Source organism: Oryza brachyantha, chromosome 5, assembly GCF_000231095.2.
Source record: "Oryza brachyantha chromosome 5, ObraRS2, whole genome shotgun sequence".
NCBI classification, from domain to species: domain Eukaryota; kingdom Viridiplantae; phylum Streptophyta; class Magnoliopsida; order Poales; family Poaceae; genus Oryza; species Oryza brachyantha.
The window spans coordinates 17,512,470-17,531,714 of NC_023167.2; the positions used below are offsets into that span (position 1 = coordinate 17,512,470).

At 44.8% G+C, this 19,245-nt stretch overlaps 4 protein-coding genes across 4 annotated transcripts; 3 read left to right on the forward strand and 1 right to left on the reverse strand.

The window, feature by feature from the left end:
* Positions 1 to 808: 808 nt before the first annotated feature.
* On the reverse strand, positions 809 to 2,653 carry LOC102707497 (receptor like protein 29-like). The gene has a single exon (XM_040524461.1). The coding sequence runs from the start codon at positions 2,651 to 2,653 to the stop codon at positions 1,265 to 1,267; it is 1,389 nt and encodes a 462-aa protein (XP_040380395.1). The 3' UTR covers positions 809 to 1,264.
* Positions 2,654 to 10,632: 7,979 nt separating this feature from the next.
* LOC102719206 lies at positions 10,633 to 11,360 on the forward strand. Its single transcript, XM_006654632.3, has one exon. The coding sequence runs from the start codon at positions 10,661 to 10,663 to the stop codon at positions 11,111 to 11,113; it is 453 nt and encodes a 150-aa protein (XP_006654695.1). The 5' UTR covers positions 10,633 to 10,660; the 3' UTR covers positions 11,114 to 11,360.
* A 1,223-nt stretch (positions 11,361 to 12,583) lies between these two features.
* Positions 12,584 to 13,441, forward strand: LOC102719489. Its single transcript, XM_006654633.3, has one exon. The coding sequence runs from the start codon at positions 12,601 to 12,603 to the stop codon at positions 13,039 to 13,041; it is 441 nt and encodes a 146-aa protein (XP_006654696.1). The 5' UTR covers positions 12,584 to 12,600; the 3' UTR covers positions 13,042 to 13,441.
* Positions 13,442 to 17,640: 4,199 nt separating this feature from the next.
* Positions 17,641 to 18,677, forward strand: LOC102707776 (non-classical arabinogalactan protein 30-like). Its single transcript, XM_006655449.3, has 2 exons — positions 17,641 to 17,935; positions 18,062 to 18,677. The coding sequence occupies exons 1-2, from the start codon at positions 17,641 to 17,643 to the stop codon at positions 18,391 to 18,393; spliced, it is 627 nt and encodes a 208-aa protein (XP_006655512.2). The 3' UTR covers positions 18,394 to 18,677.
* Positions 18,678 to 19,245: the final 568 nt, after the last annotated feature.

A 19,245-nucleotide genomic window follows, 5' to 3' on the forward strand; every position in this document is an offset into this window, starting at 1 on the left:
TGGAGGTAATACGGGCCCTATAATTTAAATCTTGGTGGAAACAGTAACCATGTTTACCCATCTTTCCGCTTTTTATTATGCTTATAAACTAAAATTTAAATTTTTAACCATAATTTTGAGGTGATTTTAGGGTTTTTCACTAAAGTATATTTTTTAGTCTTCGTATTTTAAATCACCAAAAATACGTATATAACGTTTTATTCATAACATATTTTTATTTGTAAATATCCTATTTGATTTTTTATAAAAAAACAATCTCCCCTTAGTTTCTTTCGGTCTTAACTGGAATCTTGTTTGGTTGATGGCTTGGTTTCGTTAGGTTGAATATGAATGATACATATGCCGCCAAAATTTTATGAAAAATTGGAAGTCATAATTAAAATATATGTTACAACAAAACAAATCATAAGTACATAAGTTTTTAATGGTAAATGCTCAGACGTGTGCTAAAATATGAATGCTATCATCTGTTAAGATACTACTACAAGAGTGCTAGGTTCAATTGAATCAATTCTTTCCCCGTGGCAAACGTCGTGTAGACCTGACCATTACAAGGGTGCAATTAGGCCGTGTTTGGCTCGCGGGGTAAGTTAACTTATCCTTGACACGAAAACGTAACACGAAATCGTAGTAATAGATTAGTATATAATTAATTAATTAATAATTATTAAAAAAATATAAAATAGATTAATATGATTTTTTAAAACAACTTCCCTATAGAAAGTTTTAAAAAATACACCGTTTAACATACACCGTTTAACTGTTCGGGAAGCATACGTGCGAAAAACGAGAAGATAACGAACGGGGCCTTAGTTCTGATTTTAGAGATACTAGCACAGTAATTTTTCTCTATGTAGCCTCTCTCCGCACTGGCAGGGAGCGATGAGCCGATGACCGAAGCACATAACCTCATTTGTCACTACAGTGGCAAGCATGACAGAACGCAGGCTTTCAGAGCGCCTGAAAACTGCTCGCAAATTGCAGGCACCCGGCCGGATTTACGGCCAGATTGGCCACCCACAGATCACACCCATACACCCTCCTCCCTGACGGCCTGACGCTCGCTTTGACCGATCACCAATCCGGCGGCCCAACCCAGCGAGCGACGGGAAAAACCTTTAAAAACCAAACGTGCCAATCACACCAAACACGATGAATTTGTACAGCTAATTGCTCTTTTCGCTTACCTCGGAATTCTCGCCTGGGTTTACACGAGTAACAGAGGACAAATGAACAATTTACGTACAGATCAACCGGTGCAAACTCAGAGCAGTAGGCAGCAGCAGCAGCACAGCGCCACGGCGACCGGCCGGATCAGCAGCGCCGCCGACCAGCGGCCGCCGGTGAGCCGGTGCGGCGCGTATCGCGTGAGCGGTGCGCGAGGCGAGGCGGCGGCGGACGAGCTGGCGTCGGCGCCGCCCCGGCGGCAGAGGCCGACGCCGACGTCGACCTGCACGACGGCGCGGTCGTCGACGCACAGCCCCGGGTTGCCGCTCAGGTCGAGGTTCCGGCCAAGCCGCCTGAGGAACGCGCCGTCGAACGGCACGACCCCGTCCAGCCCGTTCTTGCTCAGGTTGAGGTGGTACATCCGCTTGAGCCGGCTCAGCCCGGCGGGGATCCTCCCGGTGAGGTTGTTGTTCTCCAGCGACAGCGTCGTCAGGCTCGCGAGCCGGCCGAGCGTCTCCGGGATCGAGCCCGAGTAGCCGGAGTTCGCCAGCCGGAGTTCCTGGAGCCGCGCAATGTCTCCCAGCTCCGACGGCAAGGGGACGCCCATCGGGTTGTTCTCCATGATCAGGTACTGGAGGTCGCGGAGGTCGGAGAGTCCGGCCGGCAGGCGGCCACTTAGCCCATTGTTGCTCAATGCTAAGAAGGTGAGAGATGTCAACCCGGTGATGGTCGCCGGGACGCCGCCGGTGAGGTTATTGGAGCTCAAGTCCAGCTTCTGCAGCATGGCCAGGTCACCGAGCTGGCCCGGGATGGAGCCCGAGAAGGAGTTGTAGCTGAGGTCGAGGCCGACCAAGCTCCGAAGCTCGCCGATGCGGCTCGGGATCGGGCCGGTGAGCGAGTTGTAGCTGAGGTCGAGGTGCACGAGGTTCTTAAGCTCCCCGATGCCCTGCGGGACCTCGCCGCGGATGAGCGCGTTCTGGGAGACGGTGAGCACCTGCAGCGACCGGATGCTGGCCAGCTGCGGCGGCAGCGTGCCGGACAGCGACGGGTTGGACCGGACGCTGAGCTGCTGCAGGCGGGAGGAGGAGAGGTTGCCGGAGGGCGGCAGGGTGAACGGGGTGGTGGCCGCCGGGTTCTTGAAGCAGTCGACGAAGAACAGCGACTGGAGGTGCGGCAGCGCGAACGCGAGGTGCGGGAACGCCGCGGTGTCCCTGCACGCCGGGTTCGGCGCCGCGCCGAAGTCGAGCCGCGTGACGTGCAGCTTCGCCGCCGACACCACGTTCCCGGCGCCGGGCACGGGCTTGCACTCGAGCCCAGGCCACGGCGAGCCGCACGGGTCGGGGCCGACGGAGCGCCAGTCGCGGTCGGAGGAGACGGCCTCCATGACGAGCAGCAGCGTCTCCCTCTCGGCGGGGTCCATGGCCGCCGCCGCCGCCGCCGCCACGGAGAGAAGGTACAGGAGGAGCGCGGCGGAGGCTGCAGGCATGATGGCTTGTGCGGCGGCGGCGGCGGCGGCGCGCGCGCGCGCGTGGTGGAGGCGGCGTCGGGTTTCGCTTTCGGGAGGAGCCGGTGTAAATTCAGGTGGGGAGAGGAGAGGAGAGGAGAGGAGAGGCGGAGGTTTATGTGGAAAGGGGTGTGGGGTGGTGGGGTCAGGGGGGTATCTGATGTGACGAGACTGGGTCCTATGTGTCCGTACATGAACATGCACAAGAGAACTGTGTGAGCGTGCGTGCGTGCGTCTGATGGGGGAATCCATCAATTGCTATACCAACTTTTAGACTGTGAGCTGCTGTGCAATAGGCACGTACAGTCTCCGCGCCAAAATAAACGAATGTCTGTATTTTTTAATAGAATTTTTAACTATTCGTTTTATTTAAAAATATTTTATGTTTAATATTTTTATTCTTACTACTTAAATAGTAATTTATGGGTGACTAATTTTGTTATATTTTTTAATAATTTTTTAAATAAAACGGATGGTCAAACACTAGAACTAAAATCCCAGAAATGTTTTTTTAACAGAGTAGTAGGAGTATTTGTGTTTTTCGGCCATTATTTTCCGATTCGTGAACCGTACCACTTCTGGCAGTTAAACAGAGGATGTACGGTGAAGTATTCATTTAGAGTATTTCTCGTGCCAAATCATATAATGTTACTGAACGGTGTAGTTTTTAAGTGACTGGATAAATTTACTTATATTTTTTTATCTATGGAATTATATCTAGATTCGTGCTCTTCGTAGTCTTGTCGAGGTCGATGTTATTGCTCCATCCACTCTCGGCATGTCGTTCCCTAACTCACTGTCACTGTCAAGCCACACCTGACTATCCTCCCATCCCACCCTTCTTAATTTTACTTCGAATCTTATAGTGGGTTGGCAACGCTGTTTCTACACCATTGTCTTCCTCATCTTCGGTGGCTCGTGTCACCGACCGCCGCCACCTCTAACCCCATGTTCTCCCTTACCGCCAACCTTCATTATCATAACTCTTGTGACGTCTCTCAGTTTGTCACCCTCGTCTAAGGTCATCTCTCTAAGTGTGTGGAAACCCCTCCCACCCCCTCAACCCCCTCCTACACTGACCTCACCTTGAAACCTAACCCCTAGTTCTTTTGCCAAAGTTTCGACATTATTAGCACCATCAGGAGGTCGGTACCATAGGCAAGTCTTCTTCTAACTCCTTCCTCTCTCTCCTTGTCGATTGGAGCTTGAATAGGACTACTGGACCGTTGGATTTCAATTCAATGGTCGAAGAGTAGGTGACTAAAGTCTAGGAGAATTTCAATCACACAAGACCTAGCAAACCCATGTTTTTCATTGGATCTTGGTAAAGCCAACCAGACATCTCCCCATTTCCTTATTAACATGAGTTCACTCACCTAAGCAACGACACCGTCTTGTACCATTGACACATCCCACTACCTCCCCATATCTTTCTCTTTTTATAAACCATGTGATGTTGTTCTCCTCTATCTTCCTAGCCCTGCACAATCCTCCTCTCTCGTTTCAAGCAGTTCAAACAACTAGATCCACTAGTTAGCCTCCCACAACCTTCTAACCATTCCAACAAGGCTTCTCTCTCACCAACATTGTGTAAGGCACATCATGCCAGCTCTTCGTCTGCCTCATAGTTGTCACCTCTAGCATAGGGTGAGATTCGCTTGACTATACCACACCTCTTTTCTAGAACCCTTACATCGTCAAATCCTCCATCTTTCATAGCTTCTCTATCCCAGCACGATTACCCACATGTCTTCAGTATTTGGCTTCTATTATCATATCCACCACGACCTCCCACCACCTAATCACTACAATAATATTTCCCTCGCAACATGACCCACCATTATCTTAACCATTCTTTTCTGTGGTCAAAGTGACATCCACAACGGACACCGGTCTAGCACTCCCTTGGCATCCCTCTAAGATAGAGAACACCCACACTTCCCTACACCACCCTCCCCCACATGCCTAAAATCTAACCGCTCTATATATTGCCATAGTCGCAGCTTAAAAAAGGAGACGCGGAAGTAAATTCATGTGGTTTTCCTCCCGCTAAATTTATCTATTTATGTATGGAACTTTCGCTTGCATAGTTAACTATGCTTGAGAAATTTTGTCCTAGGGGGTGATTGTATGATTTTTTCTATGGAAAAACCAATGACACATTTGCAAACGAAAAATAAGTTGTGAATAAAACTTTTATGTAAATATTCTTAATGATTTAAAAGAAATGCTCAAAAATGAATATCGGTGAAAAAACCTAAAATAAACTCTAAATTTAGGGTTAAAATTTTAAAAATTGGTATAAATATAAACAGACGAAAAGACGAATGCGAAAAGTTTTGAGGCCGCGTTTGGCCCCCGGGGTGGTAAGTTAACTTATGGTGACACGGAAAACGTAATAATAGATTAATACATGATTAATTAATTATTAACTATTAAAAATATATAGTAGATTAATATGATTTTTTAAAACAACTTTTCTATAAAAAAATTTTATAAAACATACTCGTTTAACAGTTTAAAAAGTGTTTGCGTGAAAAACGAGAAAAGTAAGTTAACTTATATATTCAGACGAACGCGGGCCTAGGGAGGTAAGTTAACTTGTACAGCATGGCGAACGCGGCCTGAGTCGTGCATTGGAATTGGACCGTGGGGGGTAGACGAACATGCAGGACTCCAGTGACCCAAATAATCCCGATCTCTTCTCCTCCAATTACACGGCCAGGAAGTGTAAAGGCACTACAGTAATAGCTCATGTGGTTTAATTTTGCTCTTGTCATGGTTCAGGTTTCAGACAGATCACTGCAAACGCACTGCAAAGCATGCTACAGCAATATGAACTGTGTAACCCTGACTGGCTCAAAGCTCAGCACAGTGGTTAAAGAGTTTAAGACACCGCTCCTGTTGTTCGATCAGTGCACCCGTGAGGGGGACAAAAGCTAGATTTGTAGCCAAATAGCCATTCTATTTCTAGCCCCAGGCACGCACGGATGCACTGGTGACTTTGGCCCCTCTGAAATTATTGCACCCGAGAGAAAGAAGAGACCACAAAGAAGAGAGGGTTCCTTCTCTGTACTTCTGTAGATGCTTTGGCTCCACAAACTTTTGGAACTCAGATATTGATGGAGTTGAACATTCGTCTCGAGCAGTCGCAGTGCTGAACTGCATCACTGACAGCAAGTGATTCTTTGCAGGTGAGTGGTCACCTCGATGAGTTCATGTTAAATGACACCACGACTGCTGTTTTGGAGGCTCTCCTGGGCTTAAACATCTTCTCCAGAAGAAAAACGGACTCCAAATGTAAGTAGCATCATCACTACTCCCCCAATGTTTTGCAGCAAAATTTTAGCCATTCCAAAGAAACCCAATGGCAACCAGAACCAAACCAGGGACAGACCCAATGAATCGCCCCAAAGACAGACCAGTGCACATGTGGTGTTGCTGAATGCTGATCCTCTCCAGTCTCTACAGCAAAGGCGCACAGTGCTTCCACTGCATCATCATAGCCATCGATCACCATCCATCAGAATTGCACTGTTTCTCACCTACTGCGTGCTAGTATACTTTATCGACGTGACATCTATACACAAGTACTCGTACTGGTCTCTGAAAGGCAAGAACAATGGCCATGGGTGATGACCTCTTGTGAGCACAAGGAGGAGCAAGCATTGGGGGGGGGGGGGGGGCATAGTATTATGGCATCATCATGCAATTGCAAAACGCAAATGCATTGCGAATTTGGGTGTTTGCATGCATGTGTAGGTAGCGACATCATCTTCTCTCCCAGGTGATGTGACAAAAGATACCTGACAGAGGGAGCACACCTCCATTGCTGGGGAGCAAGCATGGTGATGGTGTGCTTCTTGCTAGGGAGGGGAGAAAAGTTGACCGGAAAGCCACACCCCGGCCTGACTTGAGATGACCGGTCGATCGTGTCGACGCATGCAGTGCTGGGGATTCACTGCTTCAGGCGATCAGGCTCCTCGATCGCGAGCGCTCGAAACGCTGTCGCCATGTGCTCGCCATGGACGGACATGGAGCTATGGGCTCCTTTCAAAATGCAAAAGCAAAGCAGCGAGCTGCGAGCGTCAGGGGATCGAAAATGAAAATGCAAAGTCGGAGGGACGGAGACTGACACGTGGGCCCATAGATAATTAGGCTCGTATGTCAGCGACAATGTTACCCTGACTTAACTTCAAAAAACTGTGTTACATGGGATCAGGCAAAGAGATACTATCACCATCCATCGATGCCATGATCCACAGGTGCTAATTGCAACGCAGAAATCCTGATTTAAAATGCAGAATAAACCAGACCTCATTTGAACAACATCGAAGATGATTATGGTATCATGGTATGGGCTTATGGGGTGCCATGTGACTTGCAGCTGAATTTTCATCTTCAGGCCTGCACTGAAGTGAGCTTCAGAAATGGGCCAAATACTTGACAAGTATATTAATCTATAGTCTTATCAGGCTTATCATTAATGAGTCAAACAGGCCGAAAGTATAAAATGGAATATAAGTACATTATTGTGCCACGTCTAACTGTGCATTTGGTCGGATGTGATCGTGTGAGTCCCACGCACTTAACTTTTGTAACGTGCATTGTCTCAACAACATTTGGAAAAGAAAAAAAAAGGCTGGGTTTGGAAATAGTGTTATGGCATCAAGAAGTTTCACTGGAATAGTTACAAATTGCAAGCGGTTGGAACAGGGAAAGAAAATCAAAGGTGCCAACTGATTACTATTGCTGTAGCAAACACTAGCAGTAAAGATGCTGATTGCACGCATGGGTACATGACACACCATGGGAAAAATGATATTCATCTGCAGAAGGCAATAGGTTCAGCACTAGAAGTTATACAGATAAATTTTCTGCATTAGATTTGGTCGAGATTAATTGACAATGAGTTCCAAGGATGCCATTTGTTCACCTCATAGATATTCCATCCGTATTTTAATAAATAGCCTGCATATTTTTTACACATGTTTAATCATTCATCTTATTTACAAAACATACATAACTGTCGTTAGTTTGGTAATGGGTGGATCAATTACTAAATATATATTAATTATACCTTACATTTTCATATTTTTTACGATTATTTTTAAATAAGATGAATAATAAATAGTGTGTCAAAAGGCTAACGATATCAGCTAAAATATGTTCTTTCTATTGGGCAGCGTGCGCATTATACTCCCTTCGTTTAGTATTATAAGTTTTTTTAGCTATGTCTAGATTAATTTATTTGTCAAAAGTATATGTATATTGTTTATATATATGTTTAGATTTATTAAATTCATACGAATCTAGTCAATTTTATAAACTCTAAAGCTGTGAAACGGAGGCAGTAGCATTTGCTACAATGTGGTTTTGGGCTTCCACTTCTGAGTCATGGTTGATACTTCCATACCGGAATAATCACAAATAATTCGTCACTAGATATAAATACTAATGCTGATGACTTTTGACAACACCGTGACGGTGAAATTGACAGGATCACAGAAGCGAGCAGAGAAAGCACCATCTGCTTCATGGAACAAACAGCTTTGGCTGTTTTTTTTTCTTCGGAGCGACATCAGCCTTGGTCACAAGATCGATGTGCGCGAGATCAGGTGTGGCCCTGCAGCTGCAGCCCGAAACCGGCGATGCCGGCGATGGCTGACTGAGGTGGTCTTTACATTGAGAAATTGTTTGGGAGAAGTGTCACATCAAATGTTTGATCGGATGTTGAAAGGGTTTTTTGACATAAATAAAAAAACAAATTTCACGGCTAGCCTCGAAACCGCGAGACGAATTTTTGAGCCTAATTAATTAATCATTAGCACATGTTGGTTACTGTAGCACTTATGGCTAATCATGGACTAATTAGGCTCAAAAGATTTATCTCAAGATTTCTTTCGTAACTGTGCAATTAGTTTTTTGGTTCATCTATGTTTAATATTTTATTTAGGTGTTCAAAGATTCGATGTGATGTTTTTTGAAAAAAAATTTAGAAACTAAAGGAGGCCTGAGAATCGGAGATCAGGACTGAGCTTCTGCAGTAGTGGACTAGTGCAGAGCTGACCATATGCTGTCCGCCGGGGAATTCAGCGAAGTCACCGCCGGCGTCGGAGATGGCGATGCTTTTTTTGTGTGTGTGCGCGCGATCGCGCGCGCGCACGCTCTACTGCCGTCGCGTTGATCCCGCGATCCCGCCGCCCATCGGAGGCTGCGCTGTCACAAGACTTCAACTGCATGGCCGTAGTTTACTCTACTAGTGATAATTCAGGGGGTGGTGCCATGGTCGTCGGTCGAGGCGGAGCCACCATGGCCAGCGGCGGAGGCTTGTGCACCTGTACTTTGATTGGGTCACCGGCCGGCAATTGAATGATTGAATCCACCGCCGTAGTGGCTGCGGCCGACGGCGGCGCGTCTCCTACGTTGTTGCTGCCGCGGCGTTTGTCTCCACCGGCGACGGCGAGAACGATGAGTCGATGAGTCCACCCGCTCCATGCATGCGTGAGATGTTCGATCACATTTGTGCGGCGGCTCGGATGTTCAGTTAGCACCTTGTTCTTGATTTCGGATGGGATTCACGAGGTAATGAAAGAATCGCACAAGGTGTGTGAAAAGGCCAAACGTGGGGGAATTTCTGTAGCAAGTTTGACACCTGCCGACTTCGCACCCTGACGAAGCTCTGCGAAGACGGAAATCCTGAGACCAGAGAAAACACTGCCCTGTTTACATGCATGCATGCATGCGTGCTGATGATGCTGACGGCCGCAGTTGCAGTACACTGTGACTGATCTCCAGAAGTAGGTGCAACCATCAGCAGTTACAGCCCGATTAGAGCAATCCAACCGTATATCCATCTCATCCTTAAAATCTCATCCTTAAATAAATAAAGAGTAAAAAATTAAGTTTAAGTGGAACATCCATCTCATCATCTATTTTTTATGTCATCTATTTTTAGAAGAGAGAAACTTTGTATTTAGATGTTCTCTCTCCATCCTCCAAAAATATACGAAAGATGTTATATATGGATGATCTGCTGAAGTACAAATAGATATGAAAGATATGAAAGATGAAACTGTTTTAGATGATTATCAAAAAAAATATGAATGACCAAATTTAGATAAACTGCTGGGATGCTCTAATGACCTTGCAATAATCAACCGTGGTTGTGTTCTTCTGACTCGCTGATTATTACTCGACTTATGTACGGTTGTTTTTTTCGAAATGTTAGAAAAAAATAGTTTTACATAAAAGATTTACTCCGGTCTAATAAAAAGTACTATGAGATATCAAATCGTTACCCACCGTTGGATTTAGCTGAGTAGTATGTGCATCGTTAGATTCAACGATCAAAAATAATTTGGTACTGTGAGGTATTAGTAACTTGAGGTACTTTTGTATGACCAAAACGAATCTCTTTACATAAATGTTTTTATATAAAAGTTTATCATTTTATTTTTAATAGATTTTCAATTTTAAAATAATTAATTTTATCGTTTTATATTATTAAATAATACTTAAAACTTTGGGTGTCCAAAGATTTGATGTGATGTTTTTATGAAAAGTTTTGATAATCATTCAGAACGCAGAATTCTACTATCGCATCAAAAATATCAACCATGCACACTAGTGTCACGCCCGCCCAAATGGCTCGCGTGGATTCCCTTGCAACGCTGCAAAACAGGGGTGCAAAATCGTGCAAGTTGGGGAGGAAACGTGTGCTCCCGTCGCCGCGTCCGAAGCCCGCGGCGCGATGGCGGCAGCGGCATCCACACACCTCCTCACCGCCGCTTCGCTTTCACGGCCGCGGGTGGAGCTCACCCAACGCGCGGTCGCCGTCGCCAAAATCTCACTCGCGATCCGGCCGCGGTGGAGTCCCGCCAGGAAGGGCGGCCGGCCGCCCGTCTCCCCCCGGTATATAGCTACGGCCGCGCGCGCGCCCGGTCCCAGGTGAGCTGCTAGCTCTCTCGGCCTGGTTGCCGCCTTGTCATGGCGATGGAGGTGGAGGAGGAACTCGACGAGTTCGAGGTGCTCTGGCCTGACACCGACGCCGACGCCGACGACGCGCCACCGCCGGCGATATCCCCTGCGCCGCCATCGGAGCAGGCGTCCATGCCGCGGGCCAAGCAGCAGCGGTGCGCGGCGGGCTCTCGGCCGGTGGACGTCCCCTTCAAGACCGCGCTCCTGCACGCCCGCTGGAAATACGGCGGTGCTAAGGAGGAGGCCGACGACGACCACGGCAGCGACGTCGGGAAGGTGGCGGTCGTGCCGCCGCACCTGCTGCTGCTGTTCGGCCTGCGGCGGCAGCAGGAGGAGGAGGAGGCGGCGCCGGCGGTGTCGTGCACGCCGCCGTCGCTGGGGCCGCGGCCGTGCAAGCGGGCGCGCGACCTGCGCCACCTCCGCAACTCCGTGCTGCGGATGACCGGGTTCATCGAAGGATGATGCGCTGCTGCCATTAAGGGCACAAATTGAAGCTGTATGGATCCATCCATGGAAATTAATGCTACTAAATTTGTACAATCAAGGAGGAGAAATTGAAATGTAACAAGATGATTTGGGAGCTCGATTCGAATTGGTCTCGTTGCTTTTGCACTTCCGCAAATATGTTTCGTGAATTTTCACCATCCTTCGATACATCCGTACGTGTTATCAGAAAGGAGCAAACACTAACACTATCAGCCCCATCTTCAGCTGAAATTAAACACAAGGGAAACTATCCTATTAGTAAAAGTGTAAAACTTTTATAAACATGTTCTTAATTATTTAAAACCAAAGCGGTAAAATAATATATGATTAAAACCTTAAAATAAACTTCAAATTAAGTTTTAGAAAATATTTCTTTTGCTAATTATAATTATAAGTGAAAAGACAATGGTTTATACATTGGAAATACTACTTATCTTGCCGTGTGAAAATTCTGTCATTTGTGAAGCTGGGTTTACCAGGAGACAGGGCTACCCCAGTTTAATTCTATCTCGCGTAAGTACGTTGGTAATCAAGTAATCAACACGTGGGAACACAGTAAGCGACCTAGTCAGAATGAACATAGGATTAACGCTAAATTGCTCCTGGATATTGAACTTGGCAGAAACTATAAACACACCCTTAACATTTCATTTTGACACGTGTATGAAAAATTCAACTAATTATTTAGTGTGAATTCCAATTTTAGTAGATCACATTTTATCATCAATGTTGGTTTCACATTATTGCCTGGTATTTTCACTCTAGACAGTGACTTTACATTTATTACATCTTAGCAATAAAAGATGACTGAGGGCTCCCTTAGAACAAACGGATTTTATAGGGATTTTGTAGGGTATGGATCATGTAAAAAAATTCTCTATATAGAATTCCTATGGAATGACCTAAAACATATGAATGTTAAATAAAAAAATATAAGGAGCTTAAATCTATTGAAAAATTTTCTTTGTGTTCCTATATGATTTTCATGTGAAGAAACCAGCATTACTGTGTGTTGGCATTCTATATGATAGAATTGGCATGACATCCTGAACCCGGTGTTTTTTCTATTGCTCTTTTGCAGGAGGGAGTCGAAATTTAAGAAGAAAATAGCATTCATTTTCAGACCTTTCTCCACATTAATCTCATACTTTTACAGTGACGAGAACGAAATTTCCCCGCGGTAAATTAAAACGGCCCACAGAGAAAAAAAAATTGCCATTACTAACCAAAACAACTGTATTAACGTGTGGCATCCACGTGGCAGCTGACGATAGGGTGCACCGCACTCCACATCAACCCGGTTGGGTTCCTTGCAGCGTACAAACACACTCCGCTCCGCTGATCATTTGCCGTCTCCCCAAGGAAGAGTGCTTGCTCACCAAGACACGCCTCTCTCCACTATATATACCCCCCTCGCCGCCGACGCCGAGCTCTCTCCGTCCGGGACGGCGGCCGGCGAGGCCATGGAGGAATTCCAGGAGGCTGACATCCTGTGGCCCGAGCCCTCGGAGGACAGCTTGTCCTCCGGTGATGGCCGCGCCGACGGTGGCGTGCCGTCGTCTTCGGTGGTGGCTGGTCGTCCCATCGGCTCGCCGCCGGAGACGACGTCGTCGCTGTCTGCTCCGGTGGAGATCATCTCCCGCCGGAAGCGGCGGTCTCGGTCCTGGGCTTCCGAGGACGGCATGCTGTGCCAGACCGACGACGAAGACGACGGCGGCGCTGCGAAGAAGAAGGCGAATGGGATTGCCGTCGTGCCGCCGCACGCCATTGTTGATCGGAGGAGGCTTCGAGGTCAGACGGCGGCGTACTCCATGTGCGCCGGCAAGGGGAGGACGCTCAAAGGGAGGGACCTCCGCAACGTCAGGAACCTCGTCCTCCAGATGACCGGATACATCGAGAAATGAACACCAAAGCTTACTGTTTCATGGCGAATAGCTAACTGAATACCGAAGAAATGAACACAAAAACCTGAAGATTTTCAACATGCCTGAAGACTGAAGAAATTAATTTGCAGAGTACAATAATTCTCTTTGTTTAATTAATCTGTAGGATTGCAATTTGCTGGCTCTTGGAATAAATGTACATGTGTATTTGCAAAGAAATGAACAAATGAAAGGTACAAAATGAAGCCCAGCTGCAAAGTTGTAAAATGTTTATTAATACCACTTTTCTTAACAATCGTAAAATGTTTATATTTTGGAATTAGGGGATTCACTGCAAAGTTGTATAACATTATGGGGATTCACTGCTAGAGAGTTGGACTAATTTATTAAAGGAGATTTCGCAAGTGCGTTTGAGCACGAATAAAGACTCTATTATTTGGATTCTAGAGAGTTCGAAAAGATTTTCAGTAAGATCAATGTATAGAGCTGTTACTTTTAGAGGGTTTTTTGTAGCTAGGTTGATGGATATCTGGAATGCCCCATGCCCTCTCAAAGTAAAACATTTCTTGTGGCTAGCTGATAAAGATAGAATTCAATCTGTTTTTCAAGTAAAGAAAAGAGGTTGGGAGGGATCAGAATTTTGCATTCTATGTGGACATTTAGAAGATGCTAAACACGTTATTTTTACATGTCCTATAGCAGTTTTTGTGTGGTGTGTTTGTAGAGTTGCTTTTGACTGGAATGAAAGACCTGTTGATCTCGAACACTTTTATCAGATGTGTATTGGAAGAGCTGGCAGCAAAAAAAGCAGCTGGGGGATAACGATTCTAACTGCTGTTAGTTGGTCACTTTGGAATGTTAGAAATGATATGATCTTCAGAAAGAAATTGCTCTCCTCTCCTGTAACGATTATTTTTCGGATTATTTGTCTTCTCAGGAAATGGAGGGCTCTTCTGAAGAGCAAGGAAACATCGATGCTGGATGAGGCGATTGTGAAGCTACATGAAGGAGTATCTCAGCTGTTGCCAGAGGAAGAAGGGGTGCTGGATGATAGTTTTGGAGGTGTTTTGTTGTTTTTGTTTCTGCCTTGGTAGATGCTTTGTGAGTTAGAAGACTGAAAGTCGTATGTTGGTTATGTTAGGCTTTGATGGTAAAATCTTGCCGAGATGTGGCATTTCCTGTCCAGCAAACTTGTAAGCTGGTATCTCCAGCAATAATCACTTTCTGCTTTCACTAAAAGCAGGGCTTTAAAAGCCTTTTTTCAAAAAAAAAGTCAAATGATATATTTGCAAAAAAAAATTACGAATAAAATTTTTATATATGTGTTCTTAGTGATCTAAAAGCTAAAGTTGAAAAATAAACTTAATAAAAAACCACAAAATTATCCGAAAATCAACTCTACATTTAAGCTTATAATTTTAGTTTATAAGCATAAGCAGAAGAGCAAAGACGAGAGTGCATGCATCTCATCAGATGACAGTGTCTTATCAACACGGCCATCCTTTGGTGCTTCGTGGAAATCTTGTTTAATGTTTGACACCATTAATTTATATATATATATATATATGATTATTCATATATTTTTTTGCAAATATAAAAATATTACTCATGCTTAAAGCTCTTTTAATGAAAAAACAAATTACAACAAATAAATATAGTTAAGTAATTGTTTTAACAAGATGAGTGAGCAAACATAAATCCAAAAGTCAACAATATCAAACATAATACTCTATTTTCCAGAGAAAACGAACACTTATCAGATTAGGGAAAAAAACCTACCCAATAATTCTTTGTCTAGAAGCTGGCCTATTCCTTGAGGATATGGAGGGCACGAAGCAAGTCTAAGTACAACAATACGATTGAGCCAACACAGAAAAAAACTGTCCCCAATCGCAACTACACTATGTTGCTTCCGGGAGCTTAATTATCTCTTGCTTTAGAACAGCTACCTTAGCTAGCTAGCCGTTTTATACGTGCGATACTTTTCCAGAATTTATCGATCTCTCCTCGTTTTCGCTTGTGCAATAATTTTTTGGGACCCTCCAATTCGCTTGTGCAGCGTGGCTAGGCAGCTTGCGTGTACGAGAGAAAATTAGCGATGGATTGAAGGAATAATTTTTCCCAAAGCCGCAGGGAAAGGTCAGGGATGAAAGCAACTGGAAGCGTATTTCGATCGGCGCACATACTCCTGTTAGTATGTGAAAGCGACATGTCTATCGATTGCAATTTTACAACTACAATATTTTTATTTCTGTTTAAACTTATAAGCTAAAACTTAAAATTTCAATGTTAAATTTAGAGTTGGTTTTAGCATTTTCCCCTAAAGTTTTGACCTTGGCGATTAGATCACTGAGAATAAGTATATAAAAGTTCTATTCATAAAATTATTTTTCGTCTATGAATACGATGTTTGCCTTTCTCATGAAAAAGCCAAACAATCTTTTCAAAAGCAAATCATCTTCTTAGTTACCTCATGAAAATATCAGCTAGACAACAAGCTAGTGTGTAATGCACCCTCTAGTTTTATAATTCTTATTGTTTTGGATAATAATATGGTCAAACATTTAAAATATTTTAAAAATATTAGGAAAAACATGTATAGATAAGCCACTAAGAGCATTTTAATAAAGATAAACACTTATTCCTTTTTATATATTTTAATAAAAAATAACAGTTAAAATATATATTTAGAAAATCCTATCGTTGTCTTAAAGTTTTGGGTTTTTTTATCATTCTTGAAAAGTACCCCAATGTACCAAAAATTTTAGTACAATTTTTTTTTATTTTAAGATATCAAACTTTTTACACTTACTTTTTTTTAAGAATGATAAAAAAACTCTAAAGTTTTTATCAAACTCAAGGGTACTACACGAGTTATCGGATTCGGGCAAGTTTCAGATTCCATTGTGCAAGAACTACGTGGGCTTTTCCATACCATTGTGTTCCCGATATTAAGCCCGTTAAGATCTTAACGCAGAGGCATTACTATGGGCAGCCCAATAGTGGGAGCCATGATGTAATCGGCTTCTCATCTTGTGTTTGCCGTTTACCTATGGAAGAACGGAACCGGGTCTTCAGTTTCCAGTACCAATTGCAAAACCAATGAGTCAATCTGTGTCAAATTTGTCTCGATTCGAATTGATTCAGTCGAGGCAAACTTGCTGAAAAATTAGTCAAGTCACTCACAGTTCATGGATAACTTTGACAGTGTTATCTGTTCGTAAATACAACTAGTATATCCTCACCTTTCCTCTGGCACAAGCATTCCTTTTGTTGCAAGTCGACAGGTAACAAACAGCTCAGTGAATCATCTGCTAATGACCAAAAAAAATGTACTAGTAACGTGCTATCAATGAATGAATTCAGCACCAGAAATCAAGGGTTCAGGAGAGATGCTTGCCTGCCTTAGAAGCAACTCTGCACAGATACCCAGCTCAAAAACTACTGCTACTACTGCACCCTATCGTTTGTTCATGTAGAAGAGTACAAACAGAGGTCGTCGCCGTTCAGCGCGAACATCAGTGGCCACGCTCCCCAATGTCAAATGACTCAAATCAGATTAGACCTTGTTTAGATTGCAAAATTTTTTTCGCAAAAACATCACGTCAAGTTTTTGACACATATTTAAAGTATTAAACGTAGTCTAATTATAAAACAAATTTTAGATTCCGCCAAAAAACTGCGAGACGAATCTTGAGCTAATTAATCCGTCATTAGCACATGTTGGTTACTGTAGCACTTATGGCTAATCATGTCCTAATTAGACTCAAAAGATTCGTCTCATAATTTCTCCCATAACTGTGTAATTAGTTTTATTGTTCATGTATATTTAATGATTTATTTAGATGTCCAAAAATTTGATATGATTGTTTTTAGGAAAAAATTTTGGAAACTAAACAGGACCTTAATCTTTTAGCGGTCCGGAGAGCTGAGCATAGCGTCTTCCTCAGCTAGCTAGCTGCCTAGCTCGATCTACAATCTTCAGTGGCAAAAGAACAAGAAAATCCAATGGGAGCACAGCAAAAGAGTGAGTGCCATGTGGTTGTAACTTGTAAGGATTATATCGAGTCCAATAAAAGTCTGAAACTTTGTCAAAGTAAACGCACTGATGGATCAGTTTCAGTATCCTTCTGCTGATCTTTAATTAGGGTCAGCAAAAGCTCTGAATATGGATGTATATAATGCTGAAATCTACGGTGGCAAATTGCAGGCGAGGTGAAGAAAAGTCTGCCGTTCAATTTGCTCCTTAATTCGTTCATGTGCAGTTAAGTTGCAGCCTAATGCAGGAGTCAGAGACGTCTACGCCGGCCTTCTTCATGCTTGCAACTCACTATTCCGTTCTGCAGGTTTGTTTAGAACCCTAACGAAACTCTACTCGTCATAAGCCAACAAAGGCATTAACTGCACGCATGGATCCAAATGGGAATCGCGATTCCACGATCAATTGTGTTTGACGGCAAATGAAGCAAGCCAGCCAAACTAATCCAAACGGCGCAGGAAACCCTAGCCATCGATCTACCTCTATAAATTAGCTCATGTATGCGTGAGCCTTTCTCACACTTGATCAGTATAGTGTCAGTTCACTGATTCACTCCTGCGAAGTGCAGTACTGAAATCAAGATGGTGTCCGCCAAGATCCGTTTGGCCGTGGTCGCTGCGCTGTTCTTCCTAATTGGCGCTCTCCTCCCGGTTTCTCATGCGTCGGGGAGGAGGTACGTAGCTCCTGCTCCTGCTCCCGCTCCGGTTCCAGCTACTTCTTCGCCGCGGCGGCAGGCGCCGCGGCCGCGGCCGCCGCCGCCGCCGCCGTCGCCGCCGAGCCGGATCCAACCGGTCGTCGTCGTCCAGGGCACGATCTACTGCAAGTCCTGCAAGCTCAGCGGCTACAACCGCTACATGGACGCTTCTCCTCTACCAAGTGAGCATTAACCCTTCCAAAAATCTACATTTCATGTCGTCTTCACGCTGCTGCAGCTAGCTAGCTAGCAAGCAAGCAAATTAACCACTCTGACATGACGTCCGGTGATCGCTGACCTGCGTGCAGACGCGACGGCGGAGCTGGTGTGCTACGGCGCCGACAGGGTGCTGAACCTGACGAGCACGAGGACGGACAAGAACGGCTACTTCCTGGTGATGGTGTACGACCTGGGCATGTTCCAGCGGAGCCGGTGCAGGGTGTACCTGGGCTCGTCGCCGACGCCGCTGTGCGCCGCGCCGTTCATCCCGTCGAACAAGTGGCTGGGGCTCACGCTGGAGAGGGAGAAGGTGGCGTCGCTGCCCCAGGGCGTGAAAGGCGTGTACCGGCCCAAGAGCACGCTCATGTTCGGCCCCGGCAGCAGCGGCAGCTGCCCCGCTGCCGCCGTGCCGATGATGTGATCGACGTGCCATTGCAAATTTGATCAGTGTGTTAATTAGTTTGGGACGATCGATGATGCACGTTGGACGTATTGATTAGAGTCAATAATTAATGAGTAGTTCGTGGCGTGTTAGTTTAATTGGTTTCGGTTAAATTAGGCTGTGGTCGGTCAGGTTGTTCGGTAGTGATTCAGTTTGCTCGTCCATGTAACTTTCAGTCAGTACGTACCTCCTTTGATCGAGTTTATTGAGTTTGGGTGTATGCGATACTGCTGTTGTTTCAGATCAAATCCGATGTTGTTTTTTTGCCCGATCGTTTCATCTCTTGCTGCGTGCCAAATTGCTAAGTGAAACAATGCCATGAAGGCATGAACCTTAGAACTGGCGTGCTGCCACCTGCACGTCACAACCCAAAGAAAAATTGTCCAGATTTGGCGGCGCGAGCGCCAGCTGATCCACGCACTTGGCAGCTCTGATAATATTGGGCCAACAGGCCCAGCTCATATGGGCTACCAAAAATGCCCAGGCCGCACGGGCTACTGGACTCGTTACCCGCTCAAGAAAACGGCGGAACCGATTTTCACGAGCTTCGCGAACACACGAATTTTACCAGATTTTGACACAACGAGAGTCAATTCCTCTAAATTTTCTTTAAAATCTTCTAAACAGAAGACGCCCGTAAGGAGAGGTTATGCAACTGCAGAGTGAAATCTCAGTTGCAACTTACAGCTTCATAGTGCTGATGCATGCTATCTCCGATCATTTATATACGACACTTCGGACATCCAAATTAAAAAACCGTTTCTTTTATTTTTCATGGGTCTATGCAGTTCATCTTTGGTAATATAGACCTTTTTCTTTTCTGCATGATTA

What these genes read in the sequence shown, in the direction of transcription:
- LOC102707497 (XM_040524461.1), bottom strand. Translation starts at nt 2,653, where the DNA reads ATGCCTGCAGCCTCCGCCGCGCTCCTCCTGTACCTTCTCTCCGTGGCG.
- LOC102719206 (XM_006654632.3), top strand. Translation starts at nt 10,661, where the DNA reads ATGGCGATGGAGGTGGAGGAGGAACTCGACGAGTTCGAGGTGCTCTGG.
- LOC102719489 (XM_006654633.3), top strand. Translation starts at nt 12,601, where the DNA reads ATGGAGGAATTCCAGGAGGCTGACATCCTGTGGCCCGAGCCCTCGGAG.
- LOC102707776 (XM_006655449.3), top strand. Translation starts at nt 17,641, where the DNA reads ATGGTGTCCGCCAAGATCCGTTTGGCCGTGGTCGCTGCGCTGTTCTTC. An exon ending in GGACGCTTCTCCTCTACCAA is followed by an intron (nt 17,936 to 18,061) that starts GTGAGCATTAAC and finishes ACCTGCGTGCAG; the next exon opens with ACGCGACGGCGGAGCTGGTG.